This window comes from Lepisma saccharinum, chromosome 1 (assembly GCF_977018435.1).
Source record: "Lepisma saccharinum chromosome 1, izLepSacc3.1, whole genome shotgun sequence".
Lineage (NCBI taxonomy): Eukaryota > Metazoa > Arthropoda > Insecta > Zygentoma > Lepismatidae > Lepisma > Lepisma saccharinum.
The window spans coordinates 196,954,652-196,981,094 of record NC_139229.1 but is presented as its reverse complement, the minus strand read 5'-3'; the positions used below and the strand labels follow the sequence as shown (position 1 = coordinate 196,981,094).

Sequence of the window (26,443 nt, the reverse complement as noted above, 5' to 3'; positions counted from 1 at the left end):
ACCTGTTAGTGGGAAAATTCAAATAAACGTTTCACCACCCAATGCGACAGTTTGGCACATAGGTCGAAATTTGTATAGAATTAAACATAGTACATTACTTCCTGATACGTCTTTTGATGTGGAAGCTGGTGAATTTTTGTATGCTGAGATAATTGGAGAGTATGATGAATTGATTCCTCTGTTTATCGAAATAAGAATAATCTATCCTCTTATTAATATATAAAATACATAACACCAAAAAAAAACATGGATATATTTGGTAATAGAAGGCGACAGGAGATTCCAGATAATTCCAGCGAGATTGCTAGTTTAGATGCACGCCTAAAGAAACTGAAATCAGATTTACTCATATTACAGATTTCGCTAAATGTAAATATTCAAGCAGAGATGACAAATGTTCAAACTCAACTGATTGATCCTATAGTAAAAATTGATAGAGAACTCAAATCTTTGCTTGAGAAATATACTAATTTAGCTTCAATAGATAATCTTCAGAACTTAGAAGAGAATATTGCCAACTTGAAAAAAGAACTTGATAATTTTAGGCAAATCCAGAGAACGAATAACGAACAGCTGAAACAGCAATTCAATGACCAGGCAAATAGTATTCGTACCGAACTGCAAACCATCATCCAGAATATCAAAACTCAAGAAGAATATGAGCAGGTAAATGCTAGTATTACTAACTTGCAAGAACAGTTTCAATCTTTCGAAGTTCCTACATTGCAAAGTATCAAATCTGAATTACAGACAGATGAACTGCATACAGCTATAACAGAAGTCTCTCGAAACTACAGACATTGGAAGATTTTATCAATAATTTACCTTCATCTTCTGAATTAAATGCTATTGCTCGGAGTGTTGCCGGCATCAAACCACAGTTGGAGACTTATAAGATTTTGTGAAGATACAAGGTACCATAGCTCACATAGAAGATACTATGGCAACTATGAGAAATGAGCTAACAAGTGTACAGGAAACTCTGGAATCGAAACTGCCTGGCATTACTGATATTCTAGCTATAGTTCAACAGCAAGTTACTAAACTTGAAAGCTTGAATACTGAATCTGAATTATCGCATTTCCATTATCTTATTGACGACATTCAGAATAACTTAGAGACACTGCAACAGTCTACACCTACACAGGATGACATGACGGAACTGCAAGAAATTTTGAAAAATGCAGCCGATGCAACAGAACTCGATGCTATAAAATTAACTCTTACCACACTTCAGAATACTGTAGCTGCTTTGCCTACTTCTCAGGAAATCAGAGCTATGAGGAGAGCAGTACATCGAATTTTAAAATCTGAGGATATCAAAAACATTCAAGCAGAAATTGCGCAAATCAGAGAAAATGTTGCTAGTCTCCCCAACAATCAAATAATTAACAAACTACATGCATTATTTAAAGAAATTAGAAGTCAAGTATACGATCTTGCTACACAGAGTTCTAAATTGAAACTTGTGGAAAATTTACAGGAGATTATTTCTAATATTACGTTACAAATCATTACTCTTGAAGCAAGTCAAGAATCTGCTTTATCAAGTTTTGCTACTTAACTTCACGATCTCAAAGAGGAATATAAACAACTGTATGTTGATGTAAAAATCAAACCTAGCTACGATGAGTTGGTTCGTACTATCAACGAACACTTGCAACTGGTATTAAGCAGACTAGATGACGTAGATACTCGTCAATTTTATTCTATGGAAATTGTTAGGTTAAAAAGTGTTCCAAATGCTTGAGGGCACTGGACGTACGCCAATGCTGGCAATGTTTACAAATTATATCCGTACACTCAGGTACATGAATTTTTTGTTGATGGTAGATTACGATTTCTGAAGTTTAGTTTTCTAAAACATGGAAAACATATTGAAGTTCCTCAGTTTACTATAGTGCGAAAAGACACAAGGCAGTTCAAATACCTATTGCATACTGGGAAGAGTCTACCAATAAATATAAAGTACATGACGACGAACAATTATCAGTTTTTGATATTGAAATTGGTGACAAGCTAGTATTTGACATAAAGCGGTTAAACCCTGAGGACAATACATTTTATGCAATATTCTCACTTCGAGCTCGATGTTAAGACAAGATATAGTTCATGAATTACACAAACCAGCCTGTCGCAATTACAAGCGATTAAGTGTAGTAACAAAAGGTATAAATGATTTGTTTCAGGCTGATCTGATTGAGATGGCCCCTCCAAAGGGGATTTTAAAAAATTTGGATAAGATAAATCATGGTTACAAATATATGCTTACAGTTATTGATACCTGTAGCAAATATGCATGGGCTGTTCCCCTAAAATCCAAGACTGGTACTTGTGTTACCGAGGCTTTTAAGTCGATATTTAGTGAGGGAAGGATACCAAAATATTTACAGACAGATAGAGGGAAAGAATTTTACAATTCTACATTTGCTAAGTTAATGCAACAACATAATATTAAACATTATTCTACATACAGTGATCTGAAAGCTAGTATAGTGGAACGACAGGACATTAAAAAATCGCTTGTGGAGACAATTCACTCTGCAAGGCAATTATAAGTGGGTGCAAATTTTACCCGAGCTAGTTCATGATTACAACAATACAGTACACAGTACTATTCATATGAAACCTGCTGAGGTAACTAAATCTGATGAGCAACGATTGATTTCTACTGTTTATTGTAAAAAGTATAAATACACTACCAAGAAGCCAAAGTTTAAAATAGGGGATCAGGTAAGGGTCAGTAAATATAAACAGTTATTCGAGAAGGGTTATACTAAAAATTGGAGAACGATGTTATTCTCAGTGTTTCAAGTTTTACCAGGGAATAGAAATACATATATAATAAAAGATAATCATAACAAAATATTGAAAGAGAGATTCTATGAAGTGGAACTTAGTAAAACAAGATATCGAGATACATATCTAATCGAGAAAATATTGAAGAAGAAAAATAATAAATTGTATGTGAAATGGTTAGGTCTGCCAGACAAAAGTTGGATAAAAGCAAACCAGGTGATTCTTTGACACCAACATGGAATGTGGTACAGCGTTTACCAGATGTAGTGGAAACTAATGAAAAAAATGGAGAGTTGTTGCCTGATAACATAAGATGCCTCATTGCATGACCATCAGGTTGTGGAAAAAGCACTTTGCTGGTTGATAATTTCTTGCTTGCCCCCAATTGGCTAGATTTTAAAAACAGACACTTGTATGTGTTTTCTAAAAGTTTAGAACAACCGAAATACCAACAACTCATGAAGCTGTACGAGGGACTGGGCATAGCTACATTTCCGTCAACAATAAAACCTCTTGACCAATGTTTGAAAAATTCTGTTGTGGTATTCGATGATGTTATTCTGGAAAATCAGAATGAAATTAGAATTTTTTTTACACAGTGTCGTCACAAAGAAATAGACTGCTTTATTTAGCTCAAACTTATTCTAAAATTCCCAAACAATTACTACGAGATAATACAAACTTAATCTGTTTGATTCGTCAAGATCATACTAATTTAAAACATGTAAACGATGATTATGTGGGAGGAGACTTAAATTACAATCAATTTTCAAAATTCTGTTCATCTTGTTGGAACAGAGACGATTTTGGATTTGTCACTATCGACATGACTCGGAAACCTAACAATGGTAAGTTTAGAAATAAAACCAACGACTTTTTAAACCTTGAAACGATATAAAATAACCATTAATAAAAAATAAAAAATATGACGAAACATAAAATAGAAGATAATTCGAAATTAAGAGTGTACTTGTCCAAACGTTTCAAAGGTTGGAAATCAGAGAATCGAGGTTTTTAGGAACAACACAAGCGTCAAGACCAACCTATTATCGATGCAGTCATTGGTCTTGGTAAAGAGATTAAGGTTGTTACAGAACAAAATAAAAACCTCATCAATGAATTGGTACCTCTTACTGCTAAAAATTATGCAGATTTCTCTCCTACGCCGTTATCTAGTATCCACACACCCCTGGTACTTAAGGAACCACCTGCTAAAGCAGCTATAGAAGAATCAGAAAAAAAAAGTTGGGTCCCCTGGCAAGGGATTATTTGAGTACTGGAAAATTCGAAAAAGATTAAGTATTTGGTTTGTACCCAACTATGGATGGTAATGAAGGTGTAGTATGGAAAATTGGCAAGTCTAAAGTTACATTCGAAGGGGACAACATAAAATTAATTTGGGTGGGAGAAACAGCTGGTCCAGATATCCTGGTACCATATGGCTATGGGAGCTCATTACCAAAAAACAACCAAAATATTTTACAGTAGATGATTACCAAAGTTACTCTGAAATTTTGACACTCTCTGATGCTTTGTACCAAAATAACGATGCCAGTCAAAAACGTGTGAAATCGAGCAGCGGGGATAAATACAAGAATCTGGTTAAACCTATCTGGAATCAACTAAAAACCGGTAGTGGTATAAGACAATACAATACTCTACCTAAGGAATTTTTGTGGGTAAACGATGTAAGAAAACTTATAGATAGGTTGCTGGTTATAGCAGGAAAATGCTGGGAACAATAATTTCCATAATGAGAAAATGGGTATTGTAAACATGATTAGTGACAAATTAGCTAATTTTATTGTAAACGATCCTAAAGGTATAGGATACTTAACTAAAATTATCAATACTTTACCTCCTAAATTCTGGAATATATCAGAGGGTCGAGGTTTAGTAAATTATATTATTAATAAACTTCCGTTTGAGTTACATGTACCTGGTTACCAATATTTTGGGGTCCTGCTACAAAACTTGAGAAACGAATAGAAAGAGGGGACAGGGGTATTAATCCTCTAGATGCAGCTTGTAAGGAGCTTGATATACCAAATACCATATCACGATCTTAAACATTTAAAACTTAATTCGATTTTAACCAAAAAACAACAAGAAAAGAAGAGGCAATGTATAGCCAAAGGAAATGGAATGAAATTATTACTCAGTACGCCACAATAAAAACGATTGCAAAATGCAAAAAAGAAAACACACAGTGGAGGATTTATATTCAGCATTCCAGCTATCCTGGCTGCATTGGGGGCAGTTGGGAGCTTAGCCGGGGGCAGTGCTGCTATAGCCAAAACTGTAATTGATTCGAAAAAAATAAGGCAGAACTAGAAGAGCAAAAGCGTCATAATATTGCCATGGAGAAAAAAAATAGGCAAAGGTGTGAAGTCTAGAGCACTCAGAAAATTAAAAAAAGAAGAAGCTCTTACCAACCAAGACATTGAATTTTTAATTAAAATATTTAAAATTAAACACTTCAGGGGGGTTTTCATGTCTGATTCTTTCCCTAAAGGTAGTTCTCACCCGCGAGAATGTGGCGTGGTGAATTTGGACAAGTCCGAAAACATTGGTACTCACTGGATATGCTATTATAAACAAAATGACAATGCTTTTATTTTCGATTCTTTCGGAGGGGTACCCCCTACAGAATTAATTCGTTACTTGAAACATGTTAAAATTTATTACAACGACGATCGTATTCAAGATTTCGAACAAATTATATGTGGTCATGTTTGTATTACGATGCTCAGAATTTTAAATAAAATACCAAACATCAAATTAAAAGATTTTCAAAAAGCTGTATTATATAATAAATGTGGGAATTTTTCATCTCTCCAGCGAGACTTCGGTTTTGAAACTACATCTTCACGATGATATTATCTATCCAAAATCCATAGCTCTGAGAGCATTCTACAGTATGTATATGATACCGAATGTAACTACCTACAACAATACTATATTAGTAGGTAATAAAAAAATAATTATTCCTCCTGGACAGTATAACTTATCTACTTTACAATTTGAACTTCCAACTACTGTCTTGCTTTCTCAAAATTCCGTAACACACAGAGTAGAAATTGTAACTACCAATGAAACAATAGACTTATCTACCATGGGAGAACTTTTAGGATTCGAGAACAATAGCAAATTAGAACCAGGTGTTAGACACATAGGTAAATTTATACTGAAATTCATAGCTGTAGAGACATTGAATATTCACTTTAACATTGCCAAAGGTATGATTATCAAAGCAGAAGAAAATTCGATTGGCAGTCGCAAGGAGACAGGTATCATTGCTACATTTAAACCGAATTCGGAATTTATGGAACCTATCTTCTATTCCCCAATCCCAGCAGTCTATTTATCTGTTTCTGTTCATAAAGTTAATTACATAGAGATAACAATTACGAATGAGAAAAATTAAATCATCGATTTTGTCGGTGCTAATAGCACTGCGATAATAGAAATTAATATTTAAAATATATAAATAAATACCAAGATGGAAAATATTGAGAGTTATGAATTACAATCCTTTCCTCCAAACAGGAGGACATTTGCAAATTTGAATCAGCCCAATAAAGAGATACAGTATGATATCACGGTAGGGGATGGGTTCATCCATCCACATAGATCTGATCTGTATATAAAATTTGATATTGTAAAACAAAGTAATAGTGAAAAATATCCCCTCCCTGGGGCTAATATAAAACGTATAGATAATTTTGTTCCATTCTTATTTTCTCAAATTGAAGTCAGAAAGCATGGTACAGTGATTGACAGGATTGATTGCCCTGGAATTACATCCACTACAGTGGGAACATTGAAGTTGTCCAAATCAGAGAGTGCATATTATAAAGTTGGTGGGTTCGAAGCTGGAACAAAAATTCAAGCAACAAGTCACACAGTACTGTTCCCCATGAGATTGCTATTTGGATTTTTCTCTAATTATAAAGAAATTATGTGGAAAGGTGGTTTGAGTGTCATATTTCGCAAAATGATCATAATGCTATCATGAGATACAGAACTTTAAATGCAGATGGAACAGCTAATAAGGCTAGTTTACACGAAGCTGCGAAATGTGTGATCCAGTCTATGGAGTTGCGAATGCCTACAGTTGAATATGAATCGAATTTTGCTTTCAAATACAAGCCAACATTTTGAAAAATCCCCAAATTCCGATTCAATTTTATACTTATCAATGCATTCAGAGGTCAGTGGAGGGTAAATTGTTTGAATTTGACCTTACTAATCAGTTCCAATCTTTGCAATAGGACATGCCATATTTTGTAGCTGTGCTGTTTCAAACAGGGAGAGGTGACAATCAGAAAAAAAGATAGCAGCCAGTTTGATAATTGTAAAGTTAAAAATGTGTATCTGAAGAATGGCAGAAATGAAGTATTTCCTCGTGAAAATTACAATTTAAACATTACAGAACAAGATTATTTAAAATTATATGTAGCATATAGTGCATTTAAAAGAGTAACTGAAGGTAACATAGACATGTATTATAATCCAGATGTGTTCATAATTCACAGATCAATGTTTTTAATCAATGCCTCAAAAAGAAAATTGGTAGTTATAAATGATCGAACTAATTTTAAATTGGTATGTGAATTTCATGAAATTCTACCTGAAAATACAATATGCAGTGCAATTTTAATTGTGGAGAAATCATATATTTATGATGTAAAAAATGAAAGTGTGTTAGAAAAATTTTAATAGGAGAGAATAATTTTTTTTATTTACTTTAAAGTCTTAGACTCAATAAAATGTATAAAAAAATAGACTACGTGTAGATTTTTTTGTTATTTTCAAAATTGTGGTTTGATGTTAGGTTTATTTTTTTTCACATGTGTTGAGTGCAATTATTATTAACTTCTAAACTAAAGTGTCCCCAAGGCAAAGTATGGATTCCACACTCGAGAATACACCTCTTGTCGTAGTGTGAATCCAGGGCTACTTTTTTATTTTATTCGTTGTAATCTCATGGTTTGAGATTTGTATTCTATTATCCTCTCAAAGTATCCTTGACTGTGAAGAAAGGTAATCAATATAATCCTGGAATGTTAGTTTGTTTTCCACGGTATCTTTGCACGTTCCTTTTGCTTTCTTCGTGACGCTGCTCTCTGTTCTGAATGTATAAATCTTCGAACGCAAACCAGCAAACTCAACAATAATATCACCGTTACACTCATATTTGAACTTGCCGAGAACCTTCTTGTTGTGGGAAGGAATTCCAAATCTGTTGGGTTGAGGATAGGAAGAAGTGTCGAAATACCCAAGCATGGAAGGATATTTAAGATCTTAGAGGTTAGGTGTTTGTATGTTATAAATAAAACTATCAGTGTCCATGTACAAAATTGACAGCTTATCATTATAGAAGGGTTTCATAATATTATAATGAAATTCGAACATGTACAGTTTTGACAAGTCGAAAACTGTTGCACCAACGTAAATAGGTTTTCTGAATTTTATTAATTTTATATCTAGATTAAAAAGTGTTAAATTCTCGTTGAAAATTTTTCGCGATTTGAATCCAGGATCAGATACTAATTTTCTACATTTATTGTATTTTATGTCTATATGCTTTCTAACATTCTCCATCGTTTTTCCATAAACGGAATTATTCATTAGTTTATAAAAATCTTTATCTAATTCTGAAAAAGCAGCTGTTCTGTATCTCGTGTGGTCTCAATATAAGATTTTAACCATGAAGAGTATTTGAACTTGAGAATTCTTCTTACATTTACTACCTGAACACCCTTCCCAATCAAAAACTGGAGATTCTTGTAGTGAACGACATATCTCTTTTTCTCTCTAGAGTTAACATAAGCTTGCTTTGATTAGAATCAGGTGGACATTTAATTTCGGGAGCCGTAGTTAAATCGGAAAAAATATCATCTAAATTATTTGGAAATTCAATGTCTACCTCGATGAACAGACCAAATTCACAATCGTCGAAATGATTAATATCAATTGAAATAGGATCTATCCACTCGAATCCTCCGTATGGAAGTTTTTGTATCATTGCGAATCCGTAGAGAATGTTTACGTCAGCGTAAAATATGTAATTCGATGGTCGATTTACATCGTATTGCTTCCCAGACATGTGAATATTGTTTGCTTTTGCATGTCTCTGCGAGCATTGCACCATCCCCCCATGTATCCCCCTTTCTATAAAAAGTAACATTTCCACGTCCGATATCAATTCCAACTTGATCCTTGTCTGGAGCAACATAACAGACCATGCCAAACCATGAAGACTGTAGAAGTATGCTCGATCTAATTTATAAATATTTATTGCTGTTTTTCTAAACACTTGGAAAACATCAGCAAGTATTGTTACGTCTAATTTGAGATATGCATCGTGACAATCGCCGAGAGTATTGCATCTCAATTCCTTCCATATTAATTTCGCATGTTCGTGTTCTTCATTCGTAATTCCAGTTTTTTCAGTTGACTGAAGAATTCTTTTTGAGGTGGGAGAGTGTCATCGTCAAATTTATATTCATCGGTTACATATTCGTAAGGATAAATGTCTTTACGTTTAATCAGTTCTAGGTGTATGTTGGGAAAACTAGCTTTTGTAATTTTAAATTGTTCGTCAGTAAGTTTACTCGCTAAAGCATCGAGACTTGCCTATAGGAATCTAAAAGAATCTAGAAACCTCATCTCTATGATTTCATTCGTTCCTGGAATCTTAACTTTCTTACTTATAGAAATATAACGCTCTACGTTTTGAGCGTTTGGGCTTCTGGATCTTGAGGTTGCAGGTGTTACAGATTCCACTAATATAGTTTCCGGTGAAATGATTATGGTAAAATACTTTCCGATTCTCATCCGTAAAATGTTGATCACACACCGGACACGTTTCAATGTTATTTTAAGATTGAAGTTCATCGCTAGATAATGGAAGCATTTGGGCCTCCCCCATGGTGCAGTGGTAGCGTCTTTGCCTTGTAATCAACGTGTCCGGGGTTCGATAGCCGGTGCAAGCACAAGTGGTTCGGATCCCACTTTAAACTGTAGGTCCAGTCCCGATTAGCCTTACTGTGCATAAAGTGGACTTAAAACAGCAACTCAAACCAAATAATGGAAGCATTGATTTCGATTGACATAAGAGACTGCCAATTTTCTCAACCTCCTCCACCATCTTTTTTAAAAAAAGTTCAATAACATTCGGTCCGCGATATATATATGGTTTATCTATCCTATCCTGCCAAACAACAAAATAACCAAAACTATTTTGATCATGAAACTGGTACGGTGTTGTGGAAGAAAATTCGGGATCTGGATCGCAATAGGACAATGGTTTGAGAAAAGCCTCAAAGTCTGCAATGATGATGGCCGGATGTTCCAACAAAGCCTTGTGCATTTTCAATTCTTCGAATTCATTTGCTTTGGGCATCAACATGCGAGCCGGTCTGTTGACTCCACAGTAGACTTTATGTTCAGCAAGTTTTTGTTTGGCAATTTCTTGATTTTGGAAATGTTGGTAATTACGTTGGTTACGATTGTCGAATACAGTTAAACACCTTCGACAATCTTCGATATGTGCTTCAAGCTTGGTTGTTTGGCTTCTGACTAAGCGGGAGAGTGAACGAATTAGCGTGTATTGATAAACATTATCGTCAGCAATAAGAAGCAGATTGATTTCCATGGCTTCGTCATCAACAATATTTGTTATCCTAACAGGATGCACAAAATGCTTAACTGAAGCATACGAATATACATTTATAGCTAATCGTTTTCCTTCTCCATTTCGTGCCCTGTTTTCAAATTTTGTTATGTTAGAAATAGCAACAGGGTATTCGATGCCTGTCATAGCATATTCAATCTCATCGATATATTTCTTATAGTGACTAACCCGTTCCGGATTATTTGAACAATGAATCGGGTGAAGCGCTGCTAAAATGCACCACATAAAACACTTATTGTCGGTGTTATGAATGTTCAGCACGGCTCTCTTATGCTGAATTTCTACCGGAAGTGGAACATAGCTCTAAGCAGAAAAAGGTGTAAATTTGTTTACATAAGCGATTAATCTGTGAGGACTTCCACATAAAGACCAACCTGATCCCTTAGCCTCGAATTCATCATGTTTCCTAATCAATTCAATAGTAAGATTAGAATAAAAAACATTCAAATTATCAATGTCTGCCAAATAAAGAACTTGGTTTTTCGTTTTCTGAAGAAAAAAAAAATTTCTTGTACCATCAGTTTTCTCATATTTACACATTAGATCAACATATACTTTTATAGAGTTATTTTCCAGTTTATTTTTCAAAATATTTATGATAGATGTTTTAATTTCACTCAAAAAACTAGAAATATCCCAGCCTGGTTTCGAAGTAAAAAGAAAATCCTGGAGTTGGTTGTTGAATGCAGATCTAATCGGCTTTTGGTCATTAGACATCTTAATTTCTTTGGAAGTAGAAGCTTCAGCTTCAGGATGATCAATTTTTCTTTTCAATGTTCCATGCCCGGTTGATGCTTTGCAAATTTTAATGTGTTTACTTAAATGTGCAATGCTAATTATTTTTCCACATTGAGTACAAGGCTCAGTAGGTAACGAACGATTTATTGTGGAACCTGTTTCGCTACATCTTGCCCTATGCTTGCTAATATTAGTTTTGGAGATGAATTTCCCACAAATAACACATTCGATAAAATTAGTAGATGACATTTTTTTAATATGCTTTAAGTAAATAACAATAAGACGCACAATCAAGTCAAAATTCAACAAAATTCAATTTACTAGAAAAAAACACTTTTAAACTTACGATAATTGATAGAATGTAACTTAAAAGACAATAGTTATAATTATAATATTTTTTTCAGCTCTGGTATTTATATATAAATTTTCTCGGAAAAAAATACAAAATTCAATACAAATACAAATTTATACAAATTCAATCTGTGTGAAAAACAACTTGAACCACCTTCAAAATAAAATAATTGTAGCTATTACGATAAAATTTTCAGCTATGTTATTTATACAGAATTTCCGGAGACTTAAATACTTAAATACTTAACTTTTAACAAAACAATTATGAGGAGCACTGCAACAATACGTCCGCACTCTTCAAACACACTCACGATACTGACTGATCTGTAATACGAAAACTCTTTAAATAACCTAAGTGCGGACCGCATAGAAAACATCCGAAACAGTGCGCCAATCTGAAGACACCACATTATCGCATTACGTCATAATCCAACCAATCAGAAAAAAATACATCATCGCATTACGTCATAACCAACCAATCAAAAGACACCACGTCATCCCATTACGTCATAACCAACCAATCAGAAAACAACATGTCAGATACAGGGTCATCATAATATTGCGTAATAACTTGTTGCGCAACATGATGCAATAATTTACCCTTACGAGCCATTGCAATGTTGCGTAATAACGTGTTGCGCAACATGATGCAATAGAAGTAGACCGGAAGTAGACCGGAAGTAAATTTGTGTAGGTGTGCGTGGGTGTGCGTGGGTCGGTGTGTGGGTGTTACGTTCTTTAACTCGTAAGAAATTATGGCACTTGTACCAAGTGTGAGGTGAAAAATCACAAATTTGCAATAGTATAAAATCAACAAAAACATCGTCAAAATAGGTTTTCCATTGTTGTTAAATTAATAAAAATAATAGGTCTCGTACGAAGTGTGAGGTGAAAAATCACAGATTTGCTATAGTATAAAATCGATAAAAAACATCATCAAATAGGTTTTCCATTGTGCTTAAATTAATAAAAATAATAGGCCTCGTACCAAGTGTGACTTTGAACCGATCAACTATCTCTACTATTCCTGTTGTAATTACTACGATAAAGTAACTTGCCTAGAAATCAATATAACTATTTCTATGTCTGAATAAACGGCAAATGCAAAAGTAATTGCTATGCATTACGTATATATATATATAAGTGTATGTGTGTGTGTGTGTGTGTATATACACTTTGGTCTCGATCTAAATGCGAGGCTCGCAAATTTAGTCTCGCACTTGTGTCGATTTTACACACATCTCTGTCTCTCTCTCCAGTCAATAAATCTGGAATTATCTTGTCTGCAATTTTCTCATTATCCCTAATCGCAGTTTGGAAGCTTCGCGTCAACGTGCAGTCATTTTCGAATGATGTATGGCAACTTGCAAATATTTCACTTGAAGTGCACTCTGTCTGAAACTCGAATATGAAGTAATATCTTGGAAATTAATGTAAATCTGACACTTTCCTTGGATAAATCTCTATGGACTTACTTCCCTTTCATGTTCTCATATGTAGCATTTTCATACATGTTTTATTCTAGGCGGATTCATTCATAAAAAAAAATACTCACTAACATTTCACAACTGTGTGCATATAAATCTTATAATTTCATTATTTTATTTTACTTCATTATTACTATTATATTTTTCATTGTTCCAGATTACTGAGTGTATATATATATATATATATATATATATATATATATGTGTGTGTGTGTGTGTGTGTGTGTGTGTGTGTGTGTGTGTGTGTGTGTGTGTGTGTGTGTGACCAAAACAAAAGCAACAAATTTAGATACCTATGCTCAACAATTTATATGTAAATCTGTTTTTTTTTTTCATTATCTACACATAGTATATACGTGTATATAATCCTATGTAATCCTTTTCATGTTTTTATTTTTATTTCTTTTTCTCAATATATATATATACCATTATCTTGTATTAATCCTTGAAATTAATGGTATTCTGCTTTACTTGAACTTCATTGCGTTCATTAATTTCTTGACTCAAAAAATATTTTCAGGTTAAAATTGGGGTAGAGACGTGTCCGCGTAATTCCACAGAGGACTGCAAAACTCAACCTGACTTCTGGATTGAAAATGCATGCAACAAACTGTTGAAAGAAGACAAAATATATTCCTTAATTTTTCAAAACCTCGATATTGAAAAAACGACCTGTCCTTTTCCAAAGGTATGTGTGTCTTATACCTGACATTATAATTTTAGATCTAAACATTCATTCATAACACTTAACTTATATCTATTTTAAAATTATTACTATAATAAGGGGGATTTATGAAATGTATGCTCCTAAGCTATCCTTTGTTTTTGGCCATCTGACATTATCATCACTTCATCATCATCATCATCATCATAGTCATTAACAATTTTGTTATCACGGTATTGCACTTTCACTAATTGCATGCTCTGTATTCATAACATTTGTAAACTTTCAATTATAGACACATCTGATTAACAATTATTAATTAATCTTCGATAAAACAATACAAAACAACAGAATATTCACCAAAAATGTTTCCTTTCGGCTTTAGTGGCAGCATAGTAATGAATGAGACACTCGAAGTCGATTTGAACAAATCAGACTTTCCAACAGAAAAAAAATAGGTACTTTCTTTAGAATTTCCGAAACATGTTTTCTTTTTGTAATTTTCTTTTGTATACACAAATTGCACTCTAAATTTCGCCCCACAATACAAATACCTCATACTCACCAATGGAAAAGAGACCGATACCAGTGATATGAACCTCACGGCTCATATCCATGTGCCGTTAATTATTCTGGATTATATTAGTTGGTTCTTATTATTTGATTATTAATATTTCGTATTTGTAATCTTTTATATTTCATATTTTTTGATAAATAGAAAGATTATTACTAGGCTTATAATCCACTAATATTTCCTTTATTGCAACAATAAGTGTAAACGCGGCCTAATGTAATAAACCATATGTTAATTTTCTGACCGAATCTTTAATATTGGATATGTAAATCTGTGTTCTTTCACTGCAGAAAAATGTTTATGATTTAGATTGACATAGATTTCGTTTAGCAACAATGGGAAGATCGAATCTGTTTTTTAAGTTTAATGTATTTAATAATGTTCAAGTTGCAACGGGCAATAATTCGAGTTTAGTCTTTATTAACAGAGATGAATCGTTCCCCTTATACAATTTTATTTGGTTTTGCTGCAACGTGGAAATTAGTTAATTATAGACATTGATGAGTATTTAGTTTTTGGAAATGTCGCGAGTCGCGCTGTGCAAATTACGTAATGCTTAACAAGTGAGCATCGATTGGAAAGGTATATAAGTAGATGCGGAGTTTAGTTTGCACGCGGTCCATTCTCATCTTTCGAATCCACGTACGTGCACTGCAGAAATGACAGGCACGAGGCCGTAGCAGACCTCGTCCGCACAGCCCAGCAGAGGTAGCGTGGACACGCCTGTTCCTGGTTTTCCCCAGAGCATGGATAGGGGGAACCAAAAGACGAGACCCCGTAAGAAAGGACCAAAAGAAGCAGCAGAATATGATGAGGATACTACCAGTAGCGAACACGACAGCGACAGCCAGCCCGCGTCGCAGCCCAGCGGTTCGACACGAAGAAACGTACCAGTTTCTTCAGCTTCAACTTCGACACGCAGACCTCCCTGCATTTCAATTTTCAATACAAATACTGTAGCGATATCCGACAAGATTCGCCAGCTCACCGAGAACAGAACTCAATATCGATACACTAGAGGGTGTTGTCGACTAACTCCGTGCGACCAGAAGGATTTCACACTAATCTGTGATTACCTTCGAACCAACAACATTGGATTCGCCTACGGTTCATCCGCAAAGGCGAAACTAAAAGTAATCTTCAGAGACCTCCCGATCGATATAGATCTCACGAAAACTCAAAACTATTTGACGGGTAATCTTGGCTTCACAGTCCATAGTATTAGCCAATTGAACGTTCCAGACCGCACTAAGAAGAAGTCTACAACCAAGGAGCAGAATCCTAAGACGACCAGACTACCATTACCTCTAATAATGGTAGTCCTACCTAAAGATACGAAGTCTCGACAGATTTTCCAAGTCTCAGAAATCAGCCCCTATTTGACCAGAGTAGAGAAGTATCGCTCTCAGATGATACTACAGTGCCACGCGTGCCAGCGGGTCGGGCACGGGCAGCGGCACTGCTATGCCATTCCCCGATGCGTCAAGTGTGCGGGGCCTCACAAGTTTGCCGACTGTCCGGAGAAGGATCTGGAAACTCAACCGAGATGTGCCAATTGTGGACTCCAACATTATGCTAGTTATAGGGGATGTGCCCTATTCAAAAAAGTGAAAGAAGATCGCAAGACCCGATCTAACCAGCCAAGCCGAGCAGAACCACGGCCCATTCGACGCGATGTTCCCGTGAAGACACCCGCCCGGGAACATCGTCCGAGAATTCCTTCAAGTTCGACCAATCAGAAGCCCGCAGCCAGCCAGAGAGACCGACGTCCTCAAGCGCCTCGACCGGCATCCCGCCCAGCTGCACATTCGACTTCTCATCACGCGTCACTTTTGGAACTCCTCCAGCAGCTGGCGAAACCCGACGTGATTCCTGGACTGTTGCAATTACTCCAGGGATTGCAACAAATCCGGGCTGCACCGGACACTTCGACTCGCCGACGAGTTATTGCCCAACTCGCCGACGACATGGTGCCGTAAGGCGCAATGTGTTGTCCTTTTGTCCATTTATGTGTTATTGTACCTTGGGAAGGGGAACATAAGAAATGCCCTCTCTTGCGACAGGCGCAGAGAGAAATCCAAATTGTTGATGTAACCCCCAAATTTTTTGTAATAAAGAAAAGTATCGATGCCTGAAAATGAGGTAAATCCAAGATGCAGGCCTCAATTAAGCTGATGTCCTGACCACTTAAACGGTCATTAAAAAAAAAAAAAGAAAAAAAATAGTTTGCACGCATTCCATCAGCGTCGGCTCTCCGATATAAACATCTAATGACACTTGGGAATAAAGATACCTGTATTTCGCCAAGCACATTTATACTTCGAAATTTATAATGTTATGGGACGACAGGTTAGGATCGGCCGAAATCCTTTGAGGTTAATGACGCCTGCCTATTGGACATGTATTTGTCATTGACCCATATGTTCTCATTGTTACGGATAAATGATAGAATTTCAGATCTTGGAACTTCATTTTGGCATTCTTCAAAATTTATTCAACGCCGACTTATTTGGGCCAGGAAGCAAGACTAGACATGTAATGCTATTTTTCTCGTTTTTCAATGGAAAATGTCATCATTGGCGTGTATCTTGATGCAAGCCCTGCCTACTAACGTTTCTCGATCCCAAGTACTCAGTGGAGCCATAGATTCTATTCTGCTTAAATCCTGCCGGTATTGACATCGATACTCGTGGCACACTTTGGTCGCAATACTGTAGGAAAGGGGACGTACTAAGTTTTTGTCTGCTACTGAATGGTAGGCCGTAAGCTTCGTCTACGGTTGCAAAAACATGGCGCAGTGGTAGCGTCGTCGCCTTGCAATCAAGGGGTCCCGGGTTCGATACCCGGTGGAGGCACAAGTGGTTCGGATCCCACTTTAAAACTGTAGGTCCAGTACCGATTAGCCTTACTGTGCATAAAGTGGACTTAAAACATCAACTCAACAACAACGGTTGCAAAAACGACAGGGTTCTCTTCCCTGGTACGGCTTCCTCCTAGCGACACACATACAGACCTAACTATTCCCTGCACATATACATATTTGGATTTTTCTCATGGAGACATGCAGCAAATTAGAATTCTGGATTCATCGAATCGAATATTAACGAACAGGGGATTCTGTATTTTTTTAAAATTAAGGATATTCATGGATTGTAAATTGTAACTGAGTGTAATGTAAGCTTTCGTATGTATTGGAAATAAACCATCTCCTGGATAAAAATGAATGAAAAAAAAGGTCTAAGTAACCTCCCAGAAGATGCAGTTGGCAATCTTAAAAATTTGAGAAAAGTCGTTAATTTATTTCATGATTCATTTACACCTCCCTTAAGTTCTCAATGCTTTATTCACCAAGCATGTACTTGAGAGGGGGTCAGAGTATCCTATTTAGCCGTCTGAGTTTTAGCCGAAGTGAAATTTGATCATAAGGTATTGGAAGACAGAGGCAGGCTAGGATTACCATAATTTGCAGCTCTGTGTGTGTGTTACTGAAAGGCTATAGTGGAGAGTGAAATAATACACAGTTATATTTATATGAACACACATATATATATATATATATATATATATATATACGCAGATGAATTGCGTCTTACATAAAGCTAAGTTCAACCCTCATGTGTGAATAAGCGCTCGTAACGGCCATAGTAAGTCTCGCAGGTAGGTAGCTAAGACGAGCAGAGCCACGCTCGCTGTGAAAGAGGTTGAGTTGACAGTAGCGTCGAGACGTTCGTCGCGTCCAGTTAAGTATCTGCCGTGAGACCGATCAGCGGTTGTGCGTTTTTCTTCGCATTTGCCTCATTGTCTACACGTTGGTAACGTGATAGCCCGTAGTATATTTGGATATACAAACTGACGAAGTGAGTAAGTCACGTCGCCTTGGCAATTGGCACTTCCATTGCATTGTTGTGCCACCACATTACCGTAACGACACTGGCTGCGAACTGAGAAACAAGGATGTTGATATGAACCATCAACCACTTGACTGAATTGTTGGTATTCAAAATGTTTACATTTGTTTCTTCAAGCTGTCTGCCAGCACTCCGGTTAATATAGAATTCTGAATATGATGTAAGAAGCTACTTAAACGCTAGAAACTTCTATCTTCTTTCATGAAATAAGCAAGAACGGTAAGAAGGATTTAACATGTTGTTTTATTATGCTATTATCGCAATATTATGGAATTTTAATAGTAATTGGTCTTTTGTCACTTTTCATACTTCAGCATCTGTACTTTATGCGGTAACCTTGACTTTCAGCCCTTAGGTTGTAGCCTAGCATAGCCTAGTGGCAAATAAGCCCCTGACTATAATGCCATGTACAGCGTCTCTCAATAGTTTTAAGAAAACATTTTCAACTAGGCAACTCAATTACACAAGGAGTTAGGCTCAATTTCAGGGTTGGAACATGCACAATATATATTTATTAAATACCCGAAATAAATGAGGGCCTCCCATTTGGCGCAGTGGTAGCGTCGTCGCCTTGTAATCAAGGGGTCTCGGGTTCGATACCCGGTGGAGGCACATGGCACAGTGGTTCGGATCCCACTTTAAACCTTAGGTCCAGTCCCGATTAGCCTTACTGTGCATAAAGTGAACTTAAAACACCAACTCAAACCAAAAAACCAAACTGAAATAAATAAAACCAAGTATTGTGGTATAAAACTATAAAATATATCAGTGTTAAATTTCCCTTTTCTCGTCTCATCCCTTGTTCTCAAAACTTCTCTATTCCTCTCACATCATCTCGTTTTCCTCCTCTGTACTTCTGTTTGCACCATTTTCCTAATCTATCCTCACATCACATCCTCAAGAATGCAATCAATCCACACACTCAAAGTTTTCGTGAAATCCCTCGGTAGGCAAAGACATTTTCTGAGAATAAAGACCTGAAAATGAGAAATACAATACTTTCTGAAAGAAAGAAAATCGATTTTCTAGTATTTCATCGGTGAATCGTCTACACAAAGCAAAAGAGGAGGGAAGAAACGAAAGGGAACTAAGGAGAGGAGAACAGAGAAAGCGAAAGGTTAGAGGAAATGTAAAGGAGGGAAGAACATAGTGGACAGAAGTTAATATGAGAAGTAATGAGAAGAAAGGAAAAAGATGTGAGGATAGATTAGGAAAATGGTGCAAACAGAAGTACAGAGGAGAAAAACGAGATGATATGAGAGGAATAAAGGAGTTTTGAGAAGAAAGGATTAGACGAGAAGAGGGAAGAGGAGAGTAGAGTAAAAGAGAGAAAAATATAACAACAAAGAGGAGAGTAGAAGAATGCAGTAAAGTCGCAAATCTAAATCAGGACAGGAGATAGGAGGAATGGAGAAGAGTGGGATGGAGACAAGAGGCGAGAACAGGAGGGAATGCGATATGATATAGAAGCAGAGGAGAAGGAGAGGAGAGAAGAAGGAGAAGGAGAAGAGAAGAGCAAAAGAGACTGGAGACGAGAAGACAGAAAAGGTACTTTCAGAAAATATCGTCTCAGCGTCAAGAATTGATGAAACATTTTAAAATGTATCGGAGAATGTACTACATCGGTGCGATATGACTTTTGGCTGAGTTCATAGATAAAATTTTCCACGTAAGATCTTTGATCTTACCTGCGATAATAATACTAAAAACGTGAATGTAATTTTCACATTAATAAGAATTATCCAATTTTTCCCCACTGTTCAATTTGCTGAAGTGCAAATTTTGTTATTTAATATTTCTCCTCCCACTGTCGTTAATTCCAAACAGAATCATTACGTTTCAGACGGCGTGGAAAATGAACACAATGGGATATGTCTAGAACTTACGAAAATTTTCTGCCACCTGAGGAGTTTGAACCTATGACCATCAGTTTGACAACTTTCGTTCCTGAAAGTAGGTAGAAGGAGCTAACATAAATGCAGATAAAACTCTCATCCTACATGTAATGTGGAAAGAATACTTGTTTGCAACAAACAAAACGTAGGTAGTATGAATCGGCGCAAATATTTAATGGAGAATTGCGCATGATGAAAAATTTTTATTCGATATTGCAGAGGTATCCTTGCATTGTACTCGAGTGCGAAATAGAGGTAAAATTAGTATGTCCTGAATTACCACGAATGTAAATAGTCAATCTTTTTGAAGCAGTAGGCAAGAGTATCATAATTCATGATCTTATACGTTGAAATATCTCTCTAAACGTGTGTCAATTCATTTATTTTCTTTTTTTTTTTTTTAGAAAATTTCTGTTGCAAAACAATTATAGCCATTTTACACTGCTATTGCAAATAATGTTACCATGTTCTTGTTTAATAAAAGGAGAAATATTTATAAGGAAGTAATAAAAGGAAAATTAAATACAACAACGCAAAACAAAGATATTCTACGTATTAGTTACAACGTGCACATTTTATTTCTCATTAATAAAACCACAGATCAATTCTTACATGAACGTCCATTTTAAGTAGGTTCCAATTTATGTTTGGCCATTTATCATTCTTTATAATTACCATTCCGCGTAAATGAACATATATATTCCAGTTAATTTTTATTTTAACGGAAACGAAAAAACAGGCACTTCCGCACATTCTATGGTGGTAGTTTGAGGATTCCGCAGGTTGAAATAAAACTTACATTATTTACAAACATTCAAATACTTCGAAACTTCTCCAATGACGTAGGTGTAACGTCGCCGCCTTAAAATCAAGAAGTCTAAGGTTCGATACCTGGCGGAGGCACACTGTGGCCACTTTAAACTGTAGGTCGAGCTCCGATTAGCCTTAGTCTGCATAAAGCGTACTTAAAACAAATAAAGACTGGAATGTACTCCAACTACATCATAATTTTTCGACATTGTCTCTCTACTCGAACAGATCCTTCTTAATTGTTCTTTTTACCACAGTTAATAACTTGCATGGTCTCTAGGGCCTACTCCCTCATGGCGTGCTTCCCAGTCACTGAGTTTTTGTAATTGGGTTTCTCGGAAAAACATGCATAGATACTTGAGAAAATTATTTGTTCCCGACCTCATTTTGCAACCAACAACTACGCAATAATTTTCGGATTTTCTGTAAGATTACCCTTACATCTTTCATATCCTAGCATCCCCGCTCGCGCCCTACAGGAACTTAAACTTAAAGGAGTGTTGAGCTAGTGCTCACCTCGCGGACTCTGATGAAATCTATCCTTCTTCAGATTCTCTTTAAAATTAGATTCTGGTCACTTGTAACTTGCTGGGTGCAGACGTTGTGCATCGACGCACAGTGTTTTGCGATAAGAAGCGGCCTTGAATAGCATGACTCACGTTTGAACGCGAGCAAGCTACGCTATTTTCTCAAAAGAGCAAGAAAGGAAATTCGACCAATGTTCTTCCGTTGTTTAAAAACAAATATTATCTATTAAACGAAAACATCACGATTGTTAATAAACTGATTAACCCATCTGAACATAAGGTGGATGTAAATAATAAAATTTAATAGAAAGATTATAAAATATTTCAGGACATTTCCCACGCTTTCTTCCACTGTCTACGTCAATGACAGAAATGAAAGCAATATATATATTTTTTTAACTCAATTAAAGGAATGTGTAAGAATTAGAGTAGAGCCGATTATACCATTTGCCGATACCAATGCCGATACCGATATCATGACCGATACCCACCGATACCGATACCTGTATAATTCCAGTACAAAATAACAAAGGCTAGTTACGGAGTCATACTAACTCTTCACATCTCTAGGCACGCATTTACAATTTGGGGAACCAATCCGAGCCAAGTGTGTCAGAAATATAATAATAAAATTGTTTCTACTTAATACGTTAATATAATTATTTGTAATAATATAATATGACAATAAATTAATTAGTAATTAATTTCTCTGATGCGTATGGAGTATTGTTGTATGTATCCACAGACTAGGAAACTGAGGAAAGACAACGTTAATACTATTTTGTTCTTTCTATCTTGACTAAAAAATATTGTTATTACATAAATAGTAAAAAGACGCTATAAAATCAGAGATAAAACAGCAAATATTCATCATCTAGATTACGCGTAGTTAAGAGCTAAAATTTGTGTAAAAACAAAAGTCATTGCAAGGAAATATATGTCAAAGAAGTAAATAAATGAATATTTATTGAGTAACAAAATTAATGATGGTACGTCCATTTGATGAAAACTAAAGTTCCTGATAAATATTTTATGCACATTATTGTAAGTAGTTTTATACCACAATACTTGGTTTTATTTCTTTCGCGTATTTCATAAATATATATTGTGCATGTGGCAACCCTGAAATTGAGCCTAACTATGCACACAACCCACCAACGCTTAATGTAAGTTGCGTTGCCTAGTTTAAAATGTATTTGTCGTAAGACTTTTGAGAGACGCTGTAAAAGGAAACCTAATACATTGTTCGCTATTAAATGGATAAGGATTTTCAAAGGAAATGAATTGCCAGAACGTTAGAAGGCATTCACAATATCCTCGAACATTGAACATTAATGAAGGACACTCACAATGAACATCCATGATTCGAAACCGGAAACTTTGGTAACGAGGTCAAATGACTACGCTTAGTTTTTTTCGGTCACCGAGCCTGTTCACTATATTTGCCCATAAGGGTATATGATATTTTTGTTGCCTTTAATGCTAATAATATAAAGAAAAACATTAATATGTTACACTTGTTTTCAGGATGAGTACTTTTCTGATGGTTTTTTCAATATTTTGGAGACTCCAGAATCAAATTGGAAGTTAGTGAGTAACAACGAATCAGACTATAACATTAAGCTGAACTACTATCTGGGTAACAAGGAAGTAGGTTGTCAGTACATCAAGGCAACAGTTAGACCTTACCAAACACTGGATCAAGAAGCTTTCCAGGGGCTATACATTCAACGTTCTGGTTAATACGTTGGAAATTTTTTGATCTGATTTGTATTCATACATCTTTGGTACACATACATATTTGTTACAAATGAAGAAATAACCCTCAAGAAGTTAATTGTAAAACTATAGAATCAATAAATTCTGGTGTTAATATACTACTTATAACTTATATACGTGTCTCCTTTCAATATTACCTTAACTTACCAACTTTCCGTACAGCTCTATGCTAACTTTTCGTTTTTCGCAGCTTCAATGCATTTGTATAACTTGCCATTCATATCAACCTTCTCACTTTCATTGATGATAGCCGACCTCCATAGCGGAGTGGTTAGCACATCGCTCTACGACGCCAGGGATCCTGGGTTCGAATCTCGGCCTTGGCATGGATGTTTGTGAGTGTCCATTCATCAATTTCATGACACCACCACTCATCCCAATCTTCGCAAATTCGCCAAAAATGGCACAAAAAGAGAATTAAAATAAAACAATTCAATCAAACAATCATTAATGATAGATCATTGGGACACCATCAAACATATTAATTTTACGTTCCCTTTTTGCTGCTCAATTGATTCTTCTTTTGTGAAATGTTTCATGTAGTAATTCATTCCCTTTTTCTCTACATGAGCTGCTCAGCTATCTCTCTTTACATTAACAAATCTTACTAAGTCTTGTTGTTCCTCAATGTAACTACTGCCGGAGAATTGGCCAATCCAGGAAGCACTGCCAAGCTTCACCACGTTTCGCGAAGTGAGTTGCAACCACATGACAACCGATTGCAGCAAACAAGATCTCTGGCTTCTAACTAATTTCCACAATTACGGCCGAGTGGTTAGCACATCGCGCTGCGACGCCGAGGGTCCCGGGTTCGAATCCTGGTCGGGCTTGGTTGTTTGTGAATGTCCATTCATCAATTTCATCATTTCATCAATCATCCCCATCTTCGCAAATTAGCCAAGAGGCACAAAACGCGAAGTAAAATAAACTAAATCAAATCAAATCAAAACCACAATTACGGAGAAGACCATTCGGCCAGCTATCGGTATTGCCGAACTTTCCAGCCTGTCCTTCAGAAGGAAAACACTGGCCGTGTTCAAAGGCAACCGCGGAGAGAGAAAAGAAGCAACAACAGCGTCAGCCGGCGGTAGACAACACCACACATGCTGCAGCAGTATCGCCGAAGAAACAGCAGTCCCACCAACGCCGGGTAAGAAGTGCAAGAAATGAGAGATTTTGCAAGGCCATGGACGAGTCCTTTGCCATATTGCCGTGTCAGAACAAGACTGCAGCAGGTCCACGATCCAACTGCCAACCGGAAAGTCGACTTCAACGCATATGCTGGCTTCTGAACGACACCCGCTAACCAGCCAGATGCTTCAGATCAACTCTCAGAAGGCAGTTACCAAAAGGGCCAAACAACAGCAGCTAACCGAGCAATTCAAAAGCAGATCACAATGTCGGCTCTTCTAAGGACCAAAAACCAGCAACTAAGATGAAATTGAAAGCAACAGTTGCAGAAGTAAGCCAACATCGTCCTGCAAGCCATATGCCACTACATTCTGTAACCTAGATGGAAGTAATATCAACGCCACTCTTCACATCACCAGCAAGATACGAGAACGAGCGAGTGGAACTCAGTCTGTGTTGTTCTGCAGGCAACTTATGGCCGAGCTTTGTTCCCGCAATAGTCAAGCCTAATACACCGGTATCTAAATAAACTTTCTACGTGGTGGGCTACCGTAGAAAGATACGTTCTCTTAGTGAGAGCTATAGTTAGATCCATACTTATTGAATCATGTAAAGCTTACCCCGTACAGGAAGGTACTCTTATCTGCCTACTTTGTAGGACAATTTAGAAAATTTTAAATAATAATTTGGCGTGGGTAAGCCCATTGGGCGCCAGTATAACGGTACCATAATGAGTACCATTATAACGTAAAGAATAAAATGATGTGATCAGTTAAAATTTACGATTTGAGTTTGTATTTGGAGGTTTATATTTGCCCAAAATTAAATTTACATCACTTTGGCTTTGTTTTAATTGAAGAACCTATCTAAACTTCAAACATTTAAAATATTTTTATAACTCAGCGATGTAATTTGGTTTGTGATGGATCAGGAATGTACTTACCGTAGATTGTCAATTAATGCAAAATCGCACATAAGTTTGGTTTCACCAGATTTTACTTGATTATTCATAGGTATATGGATGCAAAAATGCATTTCATACTGATTTCTAACAAATACAAACCATTTGAAATAAGTTTTGGTAGAATTTCGACGGTAAAATTAAGATTTGTTACATTAAGCGTCTTGAAGAGTAATCCTAAAGTTATAAAGTTGTGAAACATAGCCAACTCACATAGAGGGAAAAATCTAAGATGTGCGTAAAAAACCTTTTTCCCACAAAAATTGTAAAATCTTTATTTACCTTTGATAATTAGAAAAGATACGAAAACACGTAATAGAGTATTGCAATATCTTTTTTATTGTACCAACTTTGTTTTACAATCATTTTCATGTATTTACAATGTACAATTGTATGATTATCACTTAAAAAATATTAACAGTTTATATTCTGTGCATATGGTTGTAACAGTGTGAGTTTTGATACACTGCATCATCTAAAAGATCGCTGACTCAGAGGATGGAGTCGTTACATTTTACAGAGACTTGGATTGGGTCTATTATCTTTACGATAACAAGATTTATGCGTAAAATGTGATAATCCTGTTACAAAAAGCATCGTATTTGTTTTTCGATCTTCAAAAGGGACGTGATGAGCCGTTAAAGTTCAAAGGACATTGAAATAGTGACCCGTCGGAAAGACGAAAATTGGTCGCCATCTTTTCTTCATGAGCAGGATTCAGATAAGTATTCTCGAATTGCATATAGCCATGAAAATGCAAGATATAAGTGTATAACATGGACAATCAACTTTTATCTTATAATTGACGTAATCACAGAACTTTGTATTAACAGGTGGTGATTTTTTCTTGCTTCTAACTTGTAAAAAGTGAAAAGAGTTATCTCGTATAAATTAACGTAATGTGAAATATATTACTGGTCATCAGAATATGAAAGGATATCCGGTTTAATGCGGATAAGAACAGAACAGGATTAAAATTCAAAAGTGTGATATTGAAAGGGCAAAGTCCTAATTTATGATATATATCTATACTGAATAATATGTAAAATGCATGCTTCGATGTTGGTAATTTTCTTTTAATACATTGTTTGTTAGTTATTGATTCCTGGTAATTTTA

The 26,443-nt window shown here is 35.9% G+C and overlaps 1 protein-coding gene across 1 annotated transcript in view; it reads left to right on the top strand.

Annotated features, from left to right (window-relative positions):
* LOC145991076 (uncharacterized) overlaps window positions 1-23,346 on the top strand; it is a 58,241-nt gene extending 34,895 nt beyond the window's left edge. The window contains exons 4-5 of the mRNA XM_083126801.1: window positions 13,598-13,765; window positions 22,983-23,346. Coding sequence (XP_082982927.1) covers window positions 13,598-13,765; window positions 22,983-23,198 — 384 coding nt within the window. The 3' untranslated portion in view covers window positions 23,199-23,346. The remainder of the gene's footprint in view (window positions 1-13,597; window positions 13,766-22,982) is intronic.
* The last annotated feature ends 3,097 nt before the right edge of the window (window positions 23,347-26,443 follow it).